The sequence below is a fragment of the Episyrphus balteatus genome, chromosome 2, assembly GCF_945859705.1.
Source record: "Episyrphus balteatus chromosome 2, idEpiBalt1.1, whole genome shotgun sequence".
NCBI lineage: Eukaryota > Metazoa > Arthropoda > Insecta > Diptera > Syrphidae > Episyrphus > Episyrphus balteatus.
This window is the reverse complement of record NC_079135.1, coordinates 21,620,488-21,637,140: the sequence shown is the minus strand read 5'-3', so window position 1 is coordinate 21,637,140 and position 16,653 is coordinate 21,620,488. Positions and strand designations below refer to the sequence as shown.

Here is a 16,653-nt window from a genome sequence, read left to right as displayed (position 1 = left end):
TTTGAAAATTGTATACACATAATGTATTTTAAATTTTTAAATGAATTTGTGCTGCAAGAATTTTTGCAATTTGATTTCTTTTAGATATAATGATGCATTAAAAAATAAAATTTCAAAAACAATTTTTTTTATAAAAGTACTAAAAATCAAAACTTAAACCAAAATTTAAAAAAAAATATAAGTCCAATTTTCAAACAAAAAAAATTTTTTTTTTTTAAATCCGAAAGTCGCTAAGAAAAAATTCAAACATAAAAAAAAGTTTTATGGCAAATGTCCCTCAAATTAGTACAGCAAGGTGAGCAGAACATGATTTTTATTATTACTAGTTATGTATGTTCCTACCCCAAAATTAAAATAAATGGTAAAAAATTAATGCTCCGCTAACTTGATTTAAAGTTGTTTTAAAACAATTACCAGAAAATACCTTAAAAATCGGGTTAAGTATTATAGTATTTAGTTGCAAATTATGTGCATTACGAATCCAAAAAAAAGTTCTAAATTTTTTTTTTTTATAAAAAAACATTTTTTTTTTTTAAATGTACTTATTTGAGTGATTTTCAAAAGCATTTTTCGAGATTTTCCAATTATAAAAAAATATTCTCATTTTCCATACAAATTCACTCCCTTAATTTTCGTTTTTCTAGAAATTAGTCCAGCACTTAATTTTTCAGCTCTAATTTTGAAGAAAAACATTGAATTTTTTGAGAAATTCGAAATTCAAGATAGAAAACAAGAATATTTGTTTCGTTGAAAAATCTCGGAAATAGGGTCCTTAATTCATATTAGACGAGTATTTATTCAAGAAAATTAAAAAAAAAAAAATATTTAAGTACATTTTTTTTTGCAGAGCACTTAATTAGCACCTGAATAACTTGACACACTCATATTGCATAAGGCTTTACTATATTCTATTTGTAAGTTTATAGAATTCTTTTACTTAAAATATTTGTATTATAAATAATGTAAGCAACCAATTACTTAAAAGAATCGAGCTTGATATGAACTATATTGTATATCGTTATGCAGGCTAATATATCGTAATTAAAACATTGTCATACTATGTCTATATGCTATGCATATCCTATCGTAAAGTACAATCAATTTAAAAAAAAAAAAAAATAAATATATATGTAAAATAAAAGAAATAGCTTTTAAATACGTGTTCATAAGTTCTAAGCGATTGCAGTTGAAAACTTAGTGCATTGATAGAAAGAAGTAGCTACAGTTAGAAAAATACTAAATGGAAAAACAACAAACGCAAAACAAGATTTTCTCAATCAATAATAAAATGAAAACATTAAAAGATGCTGATTCAGAGTCAGATTGTGATTCTGTTAGAAAGACCATTAAAAATGGGACAAAATTTCAAGCTCTCAAAGGAATATTCATCGAATATTTTGAAGAAAGTTCAATTCATGGATTTCGATATATTGGAGAACAAAAGAGACCAGCTTTGGATAGGTAAGGATTTGTATGACCTAAAAAATTAAAAAAAAAAAAATCAAATAAGACGTAAAAAAGGCATTTGGTAAATGAAAGAAAAAAGAGCGCTTGATATTTAATTTTGAAAGTATTAAACTACCAATAGCTTTTTTAAGTTTTCTTAAAAAAAAAAAATGATCTATAAATTATATATTTGTCAACTTTCTTGTAAAAAAATTATAAGATAAAATAAATGTTATAGTAAAGTACTTAAGCTAAAGATCTGTATGATTTTTTAAAATTGGAATAGCTTTTTTGATTCTATCATAGTTAACAAGAAAAAGCTAGAACAAATACTTTTTTTTTTCTTTTCTCATTATATCATTTTTTTTTATGAAAAGCTTACAAAAAAATTACGCCATTAAATAACAAAGAATATTGTTTCAGCTCAAAATATTCATACCAAATTACCAACCATGTCTGCACAACATCCACAACAAGAGCTAGAATATTTTGAACCCTATCAATTTTCATTAAAAAAAAAAACACCAAGAAAATCAATCTTCTTTTTCTTCAATTACCTTAAAGTCCATTTTTTTATATGACAACCTAGAAAAAAATTTATATCATCTATGATCTTATTATTTCACCTTTTATATGACGCTTCAATCATATTTCTAGGATGCCTACAAAAAATGTATTAATTTTTAAAAGCCAACCATGTCGAAATTTCAAACTGAGAATCCGGTACTTCCCACACTGCGGTTGCTGGTCATGGGCATTTTGAAGATCCGGTAACCAACAAAATTGGAATTTTATTTCTATAGTTAAATATAAAATCTCAATCAACTAAAGTTAATTACATTAGCCTTTTCTCCTTACCTTTCATCGAAATGAAACAAAAGAGCTGAGAAGAAAACTTGATTTGAGTTGGAAACTAATTTTGTAGCCTATATAAATTAGGTTTTAATAAACAAAAATATTTTTTTTTTATTACTAAGACATCAGTGGTTCAAGTTACAATTTGGTGAAAATTAAAATCAGTTTTTAGAAAAATTTTATTTATTTAATATTTGTGTGTAGTTTGTAAAAGAATGCAATATGAATATAAAAAAAAAGTAATTTATTAGTTTTATTATAAACAAGCCGAAATGAATAACCAAAAAAAAAAAAAACACTCTAAGTTAAGTACACTTTATGATTTTTTTCATCTATAATTTAGTTTTAACGTTTTTTTTTTTTTTTTTTAGAATTTTCTGGTTGCTTGCTGTAATTGTATCAATTTCAACATGTTGCTATTTATTATGCAATATTTGGGAAAAACACACCAATAAATCTTTCATTTTGACTTTCGATGAAAACTTGACAAACGTTTGGGAAATACCATTTCCTTTGATAACAATTTGTCCTGCAACTAAAACCCACACAAACATCTTCAATTATACAAAAATATTAAATAAACTTTCCAATGGAGAAAATATAACAAAAGAAGAGTAAGAAAAAAATTAATTTTCCATTTCTGTTTTATTATTTGCATGTTATATTTTGTAGGGATTACTACTTTGAGGCAATATCACAAACTTGTGCACCAAGTAACGTGACACTTAATTATGGAAAAGATTTAACCAATGCATCAGATCTAATTCAAGCTCTATTAAAGACAGCTCCAACATTAAAAGAAGCTATTACCTTGTGCCGTTGGAGAGACTCTGAAATACGTTGTGAAAAAATCTTTGATACTATTTTGACTGAAGAAGGAATTTGTTTTTCATTTAATTCATTTAAATTTGAATATTATCGATCAGAATTGTAAGTAAATTACAAGATTTTTTACAAGTATTTTTAATAATCAAAATTTCTAAAAAAAAAAGCTACAATTTACGTAAAAAAGAATTCTTTGTTGAAGAATATGAAAATGAAGATGAACTTGAATGGGATTTAGAAAATGGTTATTACAAGTATTTAGTTAAATTTCCATATCGTGTTGTATCAGCTGGAAATGAAGAAAGTCTAAGCATAATTCTGGAAGATAAAATCGACGATGAAGATAAAAAATGTAGGCATTCGCCATATCAAGGTTTCAAATTAATACTTCAAACACCTGGAGAAGAATCACAAGTAGCGAATAAGTTTATCAATATTCCATTGGATAAAGAAATGTCTTTTATAATTAAACCTAAAATTATGACCACTTCGGAGGAATTGAGGAATTATTCACCAGAAAAGTTTGAAAATTTCAATAATTTTTTTTATAATTGTTTGGTAATAAAATTTTAATTTTTTAAAGGCGTCAATGTTATTTTCAGAATGAAATGTATTTGAGATATTTTAAAGTCTACACACAGGCTAATTGTGAAATGGAATGTATGGCGAATGAAACTTTAATGAATTGTGGATGTGTCAAGTTTTCAATGCCAAGTAATTTTTTTTTTTTTTTTTTTTTCAAATCATTGAATAATTTTTTATTTATTAAAAAAATAGGAAATTCATCTCATCCAGTTTGTGGTGTTACAAATTATTTAAACTGCTTAAATCCCATCGAACGCAGTCGTAAGTCCCTGCAAATTGTAATAAAAATGAATCCATTGGCTGCTATCAGTAAACGGAAATCTTGCTTTAATAGCTGTTTGCCAGAATGTATTAGCATTAAATATAAAGCACAGCTTGAACATCAAGTTTCTTATGAGCATGGTTTGAGGTACAAATCAGGATATTTGTTTTATAAAAATTTTATCTTTTATTTCTTGCATCTTTTTTTAGTGATAAACGATCTACTAAAATAACATTTAAATTTGATGAAGATGTCTTTAATGCTTTAAAACTTTCTGAATTATACACTTGGACAGATTTCATTGCAAATTGTGGAGGAATATTGGGATTTTTTATTGGTATTTCGATTTTGAGTTTGATGGAAATTGTTTACTTTTTTACTTTGAGGTTATGGACGAATTTGATGGCAAGGGGAAGAATACAACAGGAATGAATGGACTTTGTAATGCTGAATTTGGAGGAGATATTGTATTAAACCATGTACTTTGATTACTTTTGATTACAATTTTTGATTAAAATTTTTGTGTGTAATGTTTCCAATAAAGCCTTCTTTTTGAAATAAAAAAAATATTTGTTTGATCTTTACTAACGGTAGGTACCTGCCATAAAACATTAAAACGAATCTTTGATTTTAACTACTAACCTGATTTTAAAAGCATTAAAATGAAAATTTTCTAAAATTTTAAAACATATTTTTTTAGATTTTTTAAAAATATTAATTTTTTTTTGTTTGAAAAATAATTTTATTGAAAACGGCAAACGGGTCATGATTTTTTTTTTTCAAAACTTTGTTTTTGAGTTGAGATTAATAAATTTCTTAAAATTGGTGTATAGAATTTATTTTTAAAAATATTTATATACAAAGTGTCTCAAACGAAAAAGTCCAGAATGAAGTATGCAGAAGGACCAATCAAGGGAAACTAAAACTTTAATAGCTTGTTCAACGCAAATTTTTACGAATTTCAATTAAATGCAGTTCTTGCAAAATTTCTAATAATCCCTTCTTTGAAATGCTTTTCTTGTCCATAATTGATTTTTTTACAATTATTCTTTCTCTAAAACTTGCATCAATAGTTATGGAAAATTAATTTATCAATACAAGGTTGTGAAAGTCTAGTCAAAATACACCTTTTACAAAAAATGTTACGCTCATAAAACTTGGATAGAACCAAGAATAAAAAAAATCTATAAAAAAATAAGAGGGTGAAGGTCAAAAAATATTTTATAAAAATTGTTTCTGGAATATAAGAACTTTTTTTTGAAAGGGTGTTTTTTTGGAAAATCAGAATAATTCGCTAACAAGTCAATTAAAGGTGTACATTTTAGCCTTTCGATCTTTATTAAAAATGTTGGCTTTACCATGAGAACAGTCATTAAAGGGTGTTTTTTGAGGTTTAGAAAAAATGTGGGTCTATTGCAAAAACTAAGTAGTTTTTGAAAAAAATTGATGGGTCACACTTATGAAATTTAAGAATAAAGAGTTTTCGTGAAATACATAAATTTGGGTGAAAGGGTGTTTTTTTCGAGGAGACAGTAAATTCATAATACAACCCAAAAAGGGAATGATTCGTGTATAATGTCTAAGAACACTCAATTTATCATCAAAACTAATAATTAAATGAGTTTTTGAGCTCGCTTAAGAAAACGCTTTTTGAATTTGTCTGTAGTATGTTTAAGCGCAGAAAAAACGTCTGTCATATTTTTTTTTTTGTAATCAGTGATTAAAATAGTTTGATGCTCTATAATTTTGACAGAGATTCTATAATAAACTATCTTGATCTCAGTAGCTAAATAAAAACATTTAAAATCAACAATTTTAACTTTAATTTACAGGGTTTTTCAAAAAAAAAAAAAAAAAAAAAAAAAAACATTAAAAAATTTCGAAGGCCACGGGCCAAAAGTTCATAACCTTAAAGTGAACCAGAACTTCCTTATTTGAAAAAGTATTTGAAAAGGATAATAGTTTGAGAAAAATTTATTTGGAAACAATGAGGAAACGTGCAGATTAAAAAAAAAAAATATTTGTAACTGTATGTAGATTTGTAAACTAAATTTATAAATTTAGTCTCGAAAAAATCTCTGAAAAATGAAACACCAAAGAATTTTCGTCATTAAATTTTCAAAAACCTAAATTTCTATTTATAAAAACATCTTTCGACAGCAAATTTACAAAATTAATAGTTGAACATTTAGTAAAAAAATCTATGGAAAATTAACGTTTAGTTCATTTTTGAAAACTTTATGAATAAATTTTTTAAATTTAGCACAAATTTTTGAAAATAACCTAAATAATTGTTAACTTTGGACCCTGAACCAAATTACAACAAAGAAAAGTCGAAATTGATTATTTAAAAAATCATAGTTTTTCTAGTTTTGATGTCGGATATTCAAGAAAACAGTTTTAAGAAACATCACTGATATTTTTTTTACATCATGCTGTCCTGTTAAGTGCTAAAAAACACTGTCAGCCTTTTGAATTCCCAAAATTTTATAATGTTATGGGTTTATCTTAAAATCAAAATATAAGCTGAGGCAGATTCTTACAATTTATTATTTGTTTTTTTGTATTTCCAGAATAATTTGGTTGATTGCTCTCATATTTTCATTTATAACATGCGGCTATCTAATAAGCATTATTTGGTACAAACGTGATAATGAACCAGTCATTGTAACTTTAGATGGAAGATTAACACCAATTTGGGAAATTCCATTTCCCACACTTACAATTTGCCCGGAAATTAAAACTTATAGCAAAATTATTAATTTTACAAAAAGTGCAAATGAAAAACTTGGTGATGTTGAAAAATATACCGAAGATGAGTAAGAATAATAATATTTTTCTTTATTGACTAATTTGGGTTCCAATTTTAATTTAAAAATATTTTTTTGGAAAATCAAGGCATTATTTCTCAGAAATCGTATCACAAACATGTCAACTTTTACCAAACAATTCGATTCCTCCTTTCGCTGACTTAATTCCAAATTCATCAAATTTAATTAAAATTATGTCAAATGCAGCCCCAAAATTAGACGATATTTTTTTGCAATGTCATTGGACAAAGAATAATCGTGATTGTAATAAAATGTTTGTTCCCGTTTTGACAGAACAAGGAATCTGTTTTGCATTCAATTCAATCAAATTAACACACTATCGGACCGAATTGTAAGTAAATTATAAAAAAAATTTGGATTTTTTTCAAAAAAAAATTAAACTTTTCATTTTACAAAAAAAGTTACGAATCCCGTCAAAAAGATTTTTTCACAAACAATGCCACTGTCAATTTGGATTGGGACCTAGAAAATGGCTACACCAAAGAAAAACTTTATAATTTGGCAGCTTTTCCATTTCATACTCCTGGCGATATGGAAAGTGTAAAAGTCCTTCTAATAGATAAAAAGGACGATGAAGATCACAAATGTCGAGTTCCTTCACAAGGTTTTAAGTTAATACTTCGCGTTCCAGGAGATGAACCTCAAATGTCGAAGAAATTTGTTAATGTTCCTTTTGATCAAAAAGTTTCGCTAACAATTAAACCCCAAATTATGACAACTTCTGAAGGATTGAGACATTATTCGCCAGAAAGGTTAGAAATTGTCACAAAAATTGATTTTTTTTTGTAAAAAACAGGATTTTTTTGTTTTTAAAGACGCCAATGTTACTATCAAAATGAACGATATTTAAGATTTTTCACGGTCTACACTCAAGCCAATTGTGAAATGGAATGTCAGGCTAATACGAGCCTTTTTAGATGTGGATGTGTCAAATTTTCAATGCCAAGTAAGTTTTATCTTGGTCAACCTTTTTATTACATTAATTTTGTCTTTTTGAAAAAAAAAAAAAAAATAGAAAAATCAGGACATGCAGTTTGTGGTATTAAAAATGCTGAATGCTTTGAAGATATTACAAAAAATTTTGGTAAATGGAAATTTATGTCAAAATCAAATATTTATGGCAGTGATAATGAAGAAAGAACATGCATTGACAGTTGCTTGCCAACTTGTTTAGATATTAAATACAAAGCTGAAATTGAACATCAAGTTCCATATGATCATAATTATACACGGTAAGAAAATTTAATTGATAACATTTTTTTATGGAATTTTTTTGTTTTTTTTTTAGAGATACGAGACTAACTGAAATAACAATAAAATTTGAAGATGATGTCATTAATGGTCTAACACGTTCAGAATTGTATAGTACAATTGATTTTATTGCAAATTGCGGTGGTTTGTTGGGACTTTTTATGGGTGTATCGATTTTGAGTGTGTTTGAAATTTTGTACTTTTTTACAATAAGACTATTGTGGAACTTGAAATCAAGACAACAAATAGAGCCTTTTGATTCGAAGAAGTTTAAGGAAACTGTATAAGTTAAAGTTAAAAAAAAAAAATTTTAACACATTTTTATCTTTTTCAAATTTCAATATTCTATGATAATAGAAGATACTTATCTTATTAAATTACAATTTAAACCTTGAACAATAAATCAAGTGTTTTATTTTGACTTTTCTACTTGATTACAGCAATAAAAAAAGTTATGCATTAAATTTAAGTTCAAGAGGTAGATTTTTTTTTAATTTCCTTTTATTTTTTAAAAAATTAACTTTTTTAAGCGAATTTTTAAAATTTTAAAAATTTTAATATTTTTTATACTTAATATTATAATAAATTTATGAACTTTTCTTCCAGGAATCAAATTAATTACTAAGCATACAAAAGTATTTTAATTTTTAGTTTTTTTCAAAATTAAAACTTTCCTGCAAAATTTTTTTTTTTCTATAAAAAAAAAATTTTTGTTTTTGCGTGTTTTCAAACAAAACAAAATCAAAAATAATTTTTTCTGCTTAAACTAACCCTTTGTGCTTAGTTTAAGAGGTATTCCGAAAAGCAAATTTTACACTACAAAAAAATCAAAATCCCTGTTTTTCTTTTATTTTAGAACTTAAAATTTAGTTAAATAATAGCTAACTAAGTTTTTTGGTAGCACAATTATTATAAAAAATTTTCTTTTGGGGTTTTTTGAATTTTTCATTGCAGCATATATTTTTTTTAACATTTCTAAGGGTAATGTGGATAAACGATAATTTTGGGTAAATATTAAGAAATCAAGATGGACAAACGAAAGCAGTTAATTTTTTTTTTTCAGTGTAAAATTTGATTTTTTGACATCTTCTTGAAGGATTTTTTTGTAGAGAAAAATGGATCAAAGTGGTCAAACGATTTAGACTAATTTGGTTCAAAAATTTTGACGTTACATATCGGGCCTAAAATTTGAACCTTCAAAATTGATTAATTTGAATGATTTTAGGCGTAAATTTTTGCCTGTTCATGCTGATGTCACATCTAACAGTTTTATCCTTAAATAAGTCTTTTTGATCTAAAGTGTCAAAAAACTGAAAAATTAGTATCGTTTGACTCTTTTGCATTTTTGTAGGCTAACAAGTCTGGAAACATAGAATCTTCTTTGGAACTTAGGTGTAAGCAACTTGGCTAAAAAAAAATGGAATTATTAGGTCCAACGGCTGCTTTATTTACAAAATTGACAAAAGTTACTGGGATTCTTGTTTAAAAACTGCTAAATCCAACTCCAAAATAGGTATAACATTATTTAGAATTTCGAATTTTTTGATTTTTGTGAATCACTGTTAAGTGATATGCTCAATTTGTCTGACCTTTTTTGAGGTTTGGGTTTGCTTATACAAGTTATAGTGACATTAGGTAGTATCAGCTAATTATAACCTTTTTGTCCTTGAACACGTTTATATACATATGTAGCTTATCATTTTTCAACAATTTTCCATCAGTAAAAATTATATTGCATACAAATTTAATTACTGGATAGCTTACTATTCAAACAAAACAACACGTAATAATCAATTTCTGAATTTCTTTCAAACCTATGAAATGATTTTCAAACGATTTTGAGTCGTCGAAACATTAGGTCATTTTTGTGGGTATAAGAGCATAATGACTAATTTAAAAGATAAAAATTCAGAGTCAATTAATGATGCTCCATTTGAAAAGATCATTACAAATGGAACAAAATTTCAAGCTCTCAAAGGAATATTCATTGAATATTTTGAAGAGAGTTCAATTCATGGATTTCGATATATTGGAGAACAAAAACGACCAATTTTCGATAGGTATTGAATTCTTGAGATTTTATTTGACACAATATAACATATTTCTTCCAGAATCGTTTGGATATTAGCTGTCATTATATCAATTTCAATGTGTTGCTACCTAATTAATAATCTTGTGGACCAACGGAACAACAATCCAGTTATTGTTACTTTCAATGATAAACTAACACCTGTTTGGGAAATTTCCTTTCCTACAGTGACAATTTGCTCAGAGACTAAAACTCACATGAAAGTTTTAAATTACACAAAAGTTTATATAAAACTGGGATTAATGAAACATATTACAAAAAATGAGTGAGAACATGATGATTTATTGTAGAGTTCTGAAATTATTTAACATTTTTTTTGTTTTTTCAAATTAAAGGGAATACCTCTGGGATGGAGTATCACAGACATGCGTTTTAAGTTCTCTTTTCTTTCATGAAGAAAAGCTTTTAGCAAATACATCAGACTTGATCAAAGCTATGTCAATTGCAGCACCAACATTCAACGAGACTCTTCAAAAATGCTACTGGAGGAATAAATTTTACAATTGTGGAGAGATATTTGATAGTGTTTTAACTGACGAAGGAATTTGCTTTTCATTTAATTCACTTAAATCTGAACATTATCGGACAGAATTGTAAGTCTACAACAAAAAATTTGTGTTTTAAATCATTTTCTAAAAAATCTCTCCACAAAAATAAGGTACAACGCTCGCAAAAAAGATTTTATCGGTTTCGAATTAAACAATGTTAAAGATTTAGATTGGAATTTAGAAAACGGTTTCAACCAACAAGCTGATGAAAAGACTTTTCCTGTTCGTGTTATTGGACCTGGAGACAAAGAAAGCCTTGTTGTATCCTTAAGGGATCGAAGAGAAGACGAAGAACAATTATGTAGAAATTCTGTTCGTGGTTTCAAAGTAATTCTTCATACGCCAGGTGAAGATCCACAAGTGTGGAAGAATTTTATTAATGTTCCCTTAGATCAATCGGTTTCGTTAACAATCAAACCGAAAATTATGACCTCTGAAGATTTAAGACATTATTCCCCAGAAAGGTATGAAATTATCAAAAAAATATTACATTTGTTTGGTATTTTATTATCTCCAAATTTAGACGCCAATGCTATTATCAGAATGAACGGTATTTGAGGTATTTCAAAGTCTACACTCAGGCTAATTGTGAGTCGGAATGGCTGGCAAATATGACTCTATCAGAATGTGGATGTGTCAAATTTTCAATGCCAAGTAAGAAAACACATTTTTGTCTACACAATAGTCTTAACCAATGATTTTGAAAAATATAGGAAATTCATCTCATCCAATTTGTGGATATCACAAACTTACATGTGTTGATTCGGTCATGTACACAAGCAAAGAATGGACAATTAATTATGAAAAATATTTAAATGCTTATAATTGTTTACCAACTTGTATAAGTATTGAATACAAAGCCGAGCTCGAACATCAAGTTCCAATAAACTATGCTCAGATAGAGGAATCAGATGAGGGTTTTTCAAACAAGGACAATTCAAGGTAGGTATTAGAATAAAGGTTTTTTTGCTAGTGGAGAGATTTATAAAGGATTCTTTTTTTTTTTTTTTAAGCTATCGAGTAACTAAAATTACATTAAAATTCAAAGAAGACAACTTTAATGGCTTGAAGAGATCCGAATTGTATAGTATGTCAGATTTTATTGCAAATTGTGGAGGATTGCTGGGACTATTTATGGGTGTTTCGATTTTGAGTTTGGTGGAATTGGTATACTTTTCGACATTGAGATTATTGACGAATTTGAAAAACAGAAGAATAACACAACAGGAGAGGAACAAGAGAAATACTTGGGCTGATTCTGGTCACTTAAATATTTTGAATGGACAGACAAAAAATGTTAAACATCGATATTCGCAATAAGGTCGAATAATTTTAGTATCAACGCTTGGAGAGTTAGAATTGTTTATGGAAAACAAATTTTTTCTATATTTGTAATTTCAAAATACACATCATAGAAAAAGAACATTTGAACACTTTCCGAATGAATTGAAAAAAAGGTACTTACTAGTAAAAAAGCAAGGATGATGTCATTGTTTTTTTTTTTCTTTCGGTTCTCAAGAAACATATCATCAAGTTTCGAAAATAATATATAGTTTAAAATTTTTCTATTAGATACAGCTTAGTCATTGATGAAATTACATATTTGAGTCGATAATAATTTGCACGCATTTTTAAAAATAAATAAAATCTATAAACAATATAAATTGTGTGTTTCAGACAAAAAAAAAAGTAAAAAATTTCCAAACAAATAGGTGCCCTACAGATGAAAACCTAATATTTTTTTCATGTTCAATATTAAAATTTTTGGGTTTTTAATTTTCGATTTCTAGATTTTTCATTTTAATGTTTTTTTTTTTTTATTTTTTTGATTTCTGATTTTTTACCTGTTTTGGTTTTTAATTTTTTAATTTTTAATAAAATCGGTTTTTGGATTTTCGATTTTTCGTTGATTAATGATACTTGAATTTTTTGATTTTATAATTTTTATACACGATTTTCGGATTTTAAATTTTTAAATTCTTCGAGTTTTTGATTTTTATGGTTTTTTAATTTCTTATCTTTAGAATTTTTACTATGATATTTGGATTTTATGGCTTCTAATTTTTGGATTATTGGTTATCTTTAATAGTTTATCACAACAAAAACATTACTGTTAAAAAAAGAGCCAAGTTCTCCTATGTTGAAATTATGCTGGCACAAAAAGTACTGAGATGTAAAAGTGTACCAAGTTCTAAAGTTTGGGTTCAAATTCGTATCAATAAAATTTTGATTGTTCTCTTGACAATTTTTCTTAATTATCGATTTTTAAAGTTATGTATTTCAAAAATTGCCAAGTAAACAATCAAAATTTTATTGATACGAATTTGAACCCAAACTTTAGAACTTGGTACACTTTTACATCTCAGTACTTTTTGTGCCAGCATAATTTCAACATAGGAGAACTTGGCTCTTTTTTTAACAGTAATGTTTTTGTTGTGATTTCACTACTTTTTGCAAGGTATGGCTGTAGAATATAAAATCTCTATATTTGATGAAAATTCAGTGAAAATGGGTGGTTGCCACGCCCCCTGCCTGAAATTCTCAAACTTTAAATTTTTTCCTTTGTGTAAACTACCAGCTCCAACATTCTACCAAATTTCAAGATTCTACGACAATCAGAAGTGCTCTATAATATTTGATGAAAATTCAGCGGGAATGCCGGTTGCCACGCCCCCTGGCTGAAATTCTCAAATTTTAAATTTTTTCCTTTGTATAAACTACCAGCTATACCATTCTACCAAGTTTCAAGATTCTACGACAATCAGAAGTGCTCTATAATAATTTATGAAAATTCAGCGGAAATGGGCGGTTGCCACGCCCCCTGGCTGAAATTCTCAAATTTTAAATTTATTCCTTTGTATAAACTACAAGCTCTACTATTCAACCAAATTTCAAGATTCTACGACAATCAGAAGTGCCCTATAATAATTTATGAAAATTCAGCGGAAATGGGCGGTTGCCACGCCCCCTGGCTGAAATTCTCAAATTTTAAATTTTTTCCTTTGTATAAACTACCAGCTCTACCATTCTACCAAGTTTCAAGATTCTACGACTATCAGAAGTGCTCTATAATATTTGGTGAAAATTCAGCGGAAATGGGCGGATGCCACGCCCCCTGGCTAAAATTCTCAAGTTTTAAATTTTTTCCTTTGTATGAACTACCAGCTCTACTATTCTACGAAATTTCAAGATTCTACGACAATCAGAAGTGCTCTATAATAATTTATGAAAATTCAGCGGAAATGGGCGGTTGCCACGCCCCCTGGCTGAAATTCTCAAATTTTAAATTTATTCCTTTGTATAAACTACAAGCTCTACTATTTTACCAAATTTCAAGATTCTACGACAATCAGAAGTGCCCTAAAATAATTTATGAAAATTCAGCGGAAATGGGCGGTTGCCACGCCCCCTGGCTGAAATTCTCAAATTTTAAATTTTTTCCTTTGTATAAACTACCAGCTCTACCATTCTACCAAGTTTCAAGATTCTACGACTATCAGAAGTGCTCTATAATATTTGGTGAAAATTCAGCGGAAATGGGCGGATGCCACGCCCCCTGGCTAAAATTCTCAAGTTTTAAATTTTTTCCTTTGTATGAACTACCAGCTCTACTATTCTACGAAATTTCAAGATTCTACGACAATCAGAAGTGCTCTATAATAATTTATGAAAATTCAGCGGAAATGGGCGGTTGCCACGCCCCCTGGCTGAAATTCTCAAATTTTAAATTTATTCCTTTGTATAAACTACAAGCTCTACTATTTTACCAAATTTCAAGATTCTACGACAATCAGAAGTGCCCTATAATAATTTATGAAAATTCAGCGGAAATGGGCGGTTGCCACGCCCCCTGGCTGAAATTCTCAAATTTTAAATTGTTTCCTTTGTATAAACTACCAGCTCTACCATTCTACCAAGTTTCAAGATTCTACGACTATCAGAAGTGCTCTATAATATTTGGTGAAAATTCAGCGGAAATGGGCGGATGCCACGCCCCCTGGCTGAAATTCTCAAATTTTAATTTTTTTCCTTTGTATAAACTACCAGCTCTACCATTCTACCAAGTTTCAAGATTCTACGACTATCAGAAGTGCTCTATAATATTTGGTGAAAATTCAGCGGAAATGGGCGGATGCCACGCCCCCTGGCTGAAATTCTCAAGTTTTAAATTTTTTCCTTTGTATAAACTACCAGCTCTACTATTCTACCAAATTTCAAGATTCTACGACAATCAGAAGTGCTCTATAATAATTTATGAAAATTCAGCGGAAATGGGCGGTTGCCACGCCCCCTGGCTGAAATTCTCAAATTTTAAATTTTTTCCTTTGTATAAACTACCAGCTCTACCATTCTACCAAGTTTCAAGATTCTACGACTATCAGAAGTGCTCTATAATATTTGGTGAAAATTCAGCGGAAATGGGCGGATGCCACGCCCCCTGAATTGAAAATCTCAAATTTTCGATTTTTTCCTTTGTATACACCACAAGTCCTATCACCGTGTAAGATTTCAAGTTTCTACGACATCGGGAAGTACCCCATAATTTTGATGATCTGTCAGTGAGTCAGTGAGTCAGTGAATCAGTGAGTCAGTGAGTCAGTGAGTCAGTTACGGTTTTTGCGATTTTTGAAGCCCTATATCTCAGTAACTACTCATCGTAGGAGGCTGAAATTTTGTGAGGTGTTTGGTTTCGACCAGCTCAACAAATGTAGTGAGTTTGAAATTTCTAGCATCTTTGGTGTAGAAGTTAGAGGGGGGTCGAAAATGGCCTGAGTTGTTTCCTGTAAATAAGGGTGTAGTGCCAAAGTTGCTAGAGAACTTGGCTGGGCACTACCGTGCCCCTTGATTAAGAGAAATTAGTAATTAAATAGCATTTTTCTTCTGATTATAGATAGAAAAACTTATTCTCTTAAAATTGCTCAGACTTTTTTAAGGAATATTTCAATTTTAGGATTTTCGATCTTCAAGCTCTGAATTTCTGGTTTAACATTGTTTTTTCTTTTTGATTTAACTCGATTATTGAATTTTATTATTTTTTTACTCTAGAAATTGCAATGCCACTGTAAAATGATTTTAATCGTAATTTAAATTCATATTGAACAAAAAAAAAATTAGAATTTTTAGTTCTAAAATTATTACAGAATTATTTTGTTTCACCTCAAAAATCACAAAAAATAATTTTTTTTTTTTTAGTCTTAAAATTGTTGATTTTGCATTGCGGATCGTTTGTCCAACGTTAGCCCAGGATAGCAAAACTTCTATTTTCGATATCTTATCCTTATATTAAAAATTATAGAAGCACTAGCTGACCCGGCGGACTTCGTTCCGCCATTTCTTGTATTTATTTCTAATTAGTTAATTTTCAAAGTAAAAAGAGGATCAAAACTTGAAAAGTTCATAAAATAAGTTTATAAATGTTAACTTTTCCACTTTTAGCAAAAGTGGCCTATGCAAAAAACTCATGCATGCGCATGATTAAAACCTATGTTTCCTATAAATTTGAGATTTTTTGCAGACTTTTAAAAATTCCAAAAAAATAAAAGACTACTCCAAAATGTCCCTAAAAATTAGGTTGTTTTTCAAAAATTTTTATTTCAAAATACAGGGCCTATGAAAAAAATCCGTTTTAGACCCCTAATTTTTTTTTTAAATATCTTTCTCATGGTGTAACTCAAATGTCTGTGCAAAATTTTGCGTACCTCTAATTAGTCTTTTGTGGAAGGTCTATGACTGCAAAAAAACCTTCACAACTTGGTTTTGATATTTTTTGGAATTTTTTCAATACCTTTTTTAACCATTGAATAAATTTGTCTATCATTAAAAAAAAAGTCAACTCTTTACGATTTACCGTTTAGAAAATAGCCTCTTTTTTCAATGTCGTATTACCCCTATTTACCCTATAAAATCTTAAATTTTGTTTGCCTTAAACCTTCTCCTCTTATGCCTGTTTGATTTAAAAAA

At 28.2% G+C, this 16,653-nt stretch overlaps 3 protein-coding genes across 3 annotated transcripts; all 3 read left to right on the top strand.

Moving 5' to 3' along the window:
• The first annotated feature begins 1,288 nt into the window (after positions 1–1,288).
• On the top strand, positions 1,289–4,405 carry LOC129908301 (pickpocket protein 28-like). Its single transcript, XM_055984710.1, has 7 exons — positions 1,289–1,461; positions 2,673–2,915; positions 2,974–3,119; positions 3,314–3,647; positions 3,710–3,840; positions 3,904–4,120; positions 4,183–4,405. Exons 1-7 carry the CDS (start codon positions 1,289–1,291, stop codon positions 4,403–4,405), a joined length of 1,467 nt encoding a protein of 488 aa, XP_055840685.1.
• Positions 4,406–6,877: 2,472 nt separating this feature from the next.
• LOC129910305 (pickpocket protein 28-like) lies at positions 6,878–8,347 on the top strand. Its single transcript, XM_055987637.1, has 5 exons — positions 6,878–7,135; positions 7,206–7,556; positions 7,620–7,750; positions 7,820–8,036; positions 8,093–8,347. The coding sequence occupies exons 1-5, from the start codon at positions 6,978–6,980 to the stop codon at positions 8,340–8,342; spliced, it is 1,107 nt and encodes a 368-aa protein (XP_055843612.1). The 5' UTR covers positions 6,878–6,977; the 3' UTR covers positions 8,343–8,347.
• Positions 8,348–10,386: 2,039 nt separating this feature from the next.
• On the top strand, positions 10,387–12,012 carry LOC129908296 (pickpocket protein 28-like). The gene is made up of 6 exons (XM_055984704.1): positions 10,387–10,409; positions 10,480–10,737; positions 10,803–11,156; positions 11,216–11,346; positions 11,406–11,634; positions 11,706–12,012. The coding sequence occupies exons 1-6, from the start codon at positions 10,387–10,389 to the stop codon at positions 12,010–12,012; spliced, it is 1,302 nt and encodes a 433-aa protein (XP_055840679.1).
• The last annotated feature ends 4,641 nt before the right edge of the window (positions 12,013–16,653 follow it).

Coding starts and splice junctions, on each gene's coding strand:
- LOC129908301 (XM_055984710.1), top strand. CDS start 1,289: ATGAAAACATTAAAAGATGCTGATTCAGAGTCAGATTGTGATTCTGTT. Junction 3,120..3,313: donor AGAAGCTATTACCTTGTGCC/GTTGGAGAGACT, acceptor TACGTAAAAAAG/AATTCTTTGTTGAAGAATAT. Junction 4,121..4,182: donor TCTTATGAGCATGGTTTGAG/GTACAAATCAGG, acceptor ATCTTTTTTTAG/TGATAAACGATCTACTAAAA.
- LOC129910305 (XM_055987637.1), top strand. CDS start 6,978: ATGTCAAATGCAGCCCCAAAATTAGACGATATTTTTTTGCAATGTCAT. Junction 7,136..7,205: donor ACACACTATCGGACCGAATT/GTAAGTAAATTA, acceptor TTACAAAAAAAG/TTACGAATCCCGTCAAAAAG. Junction 7,557..7,619: donor AGACATTATTCGCCAGAAAG/GTTAGAAATTGT, acceptor TTGTTTTTAAAG/ACGCCAATGTTACTATCAAA.
- LOC129908296 (XM_055984704.1), top strand. CDS start 10,387: ATGAAACATATTACAAAAAATGA. Junction 11,347..11,405: donor TGTCAAATTTTCAATGCCAA/GTAAGAAAACAC, acceptor TGAAAAATATAG/GAAATTCATCTCATCCAATT. Junction 11,635..11,705: donor TCAAACAAGGACAATTCAAG/GTAGGTATTAGA, acceptor TTTTTTTTTAAG/CTATCGAGTAACTAAAATTA.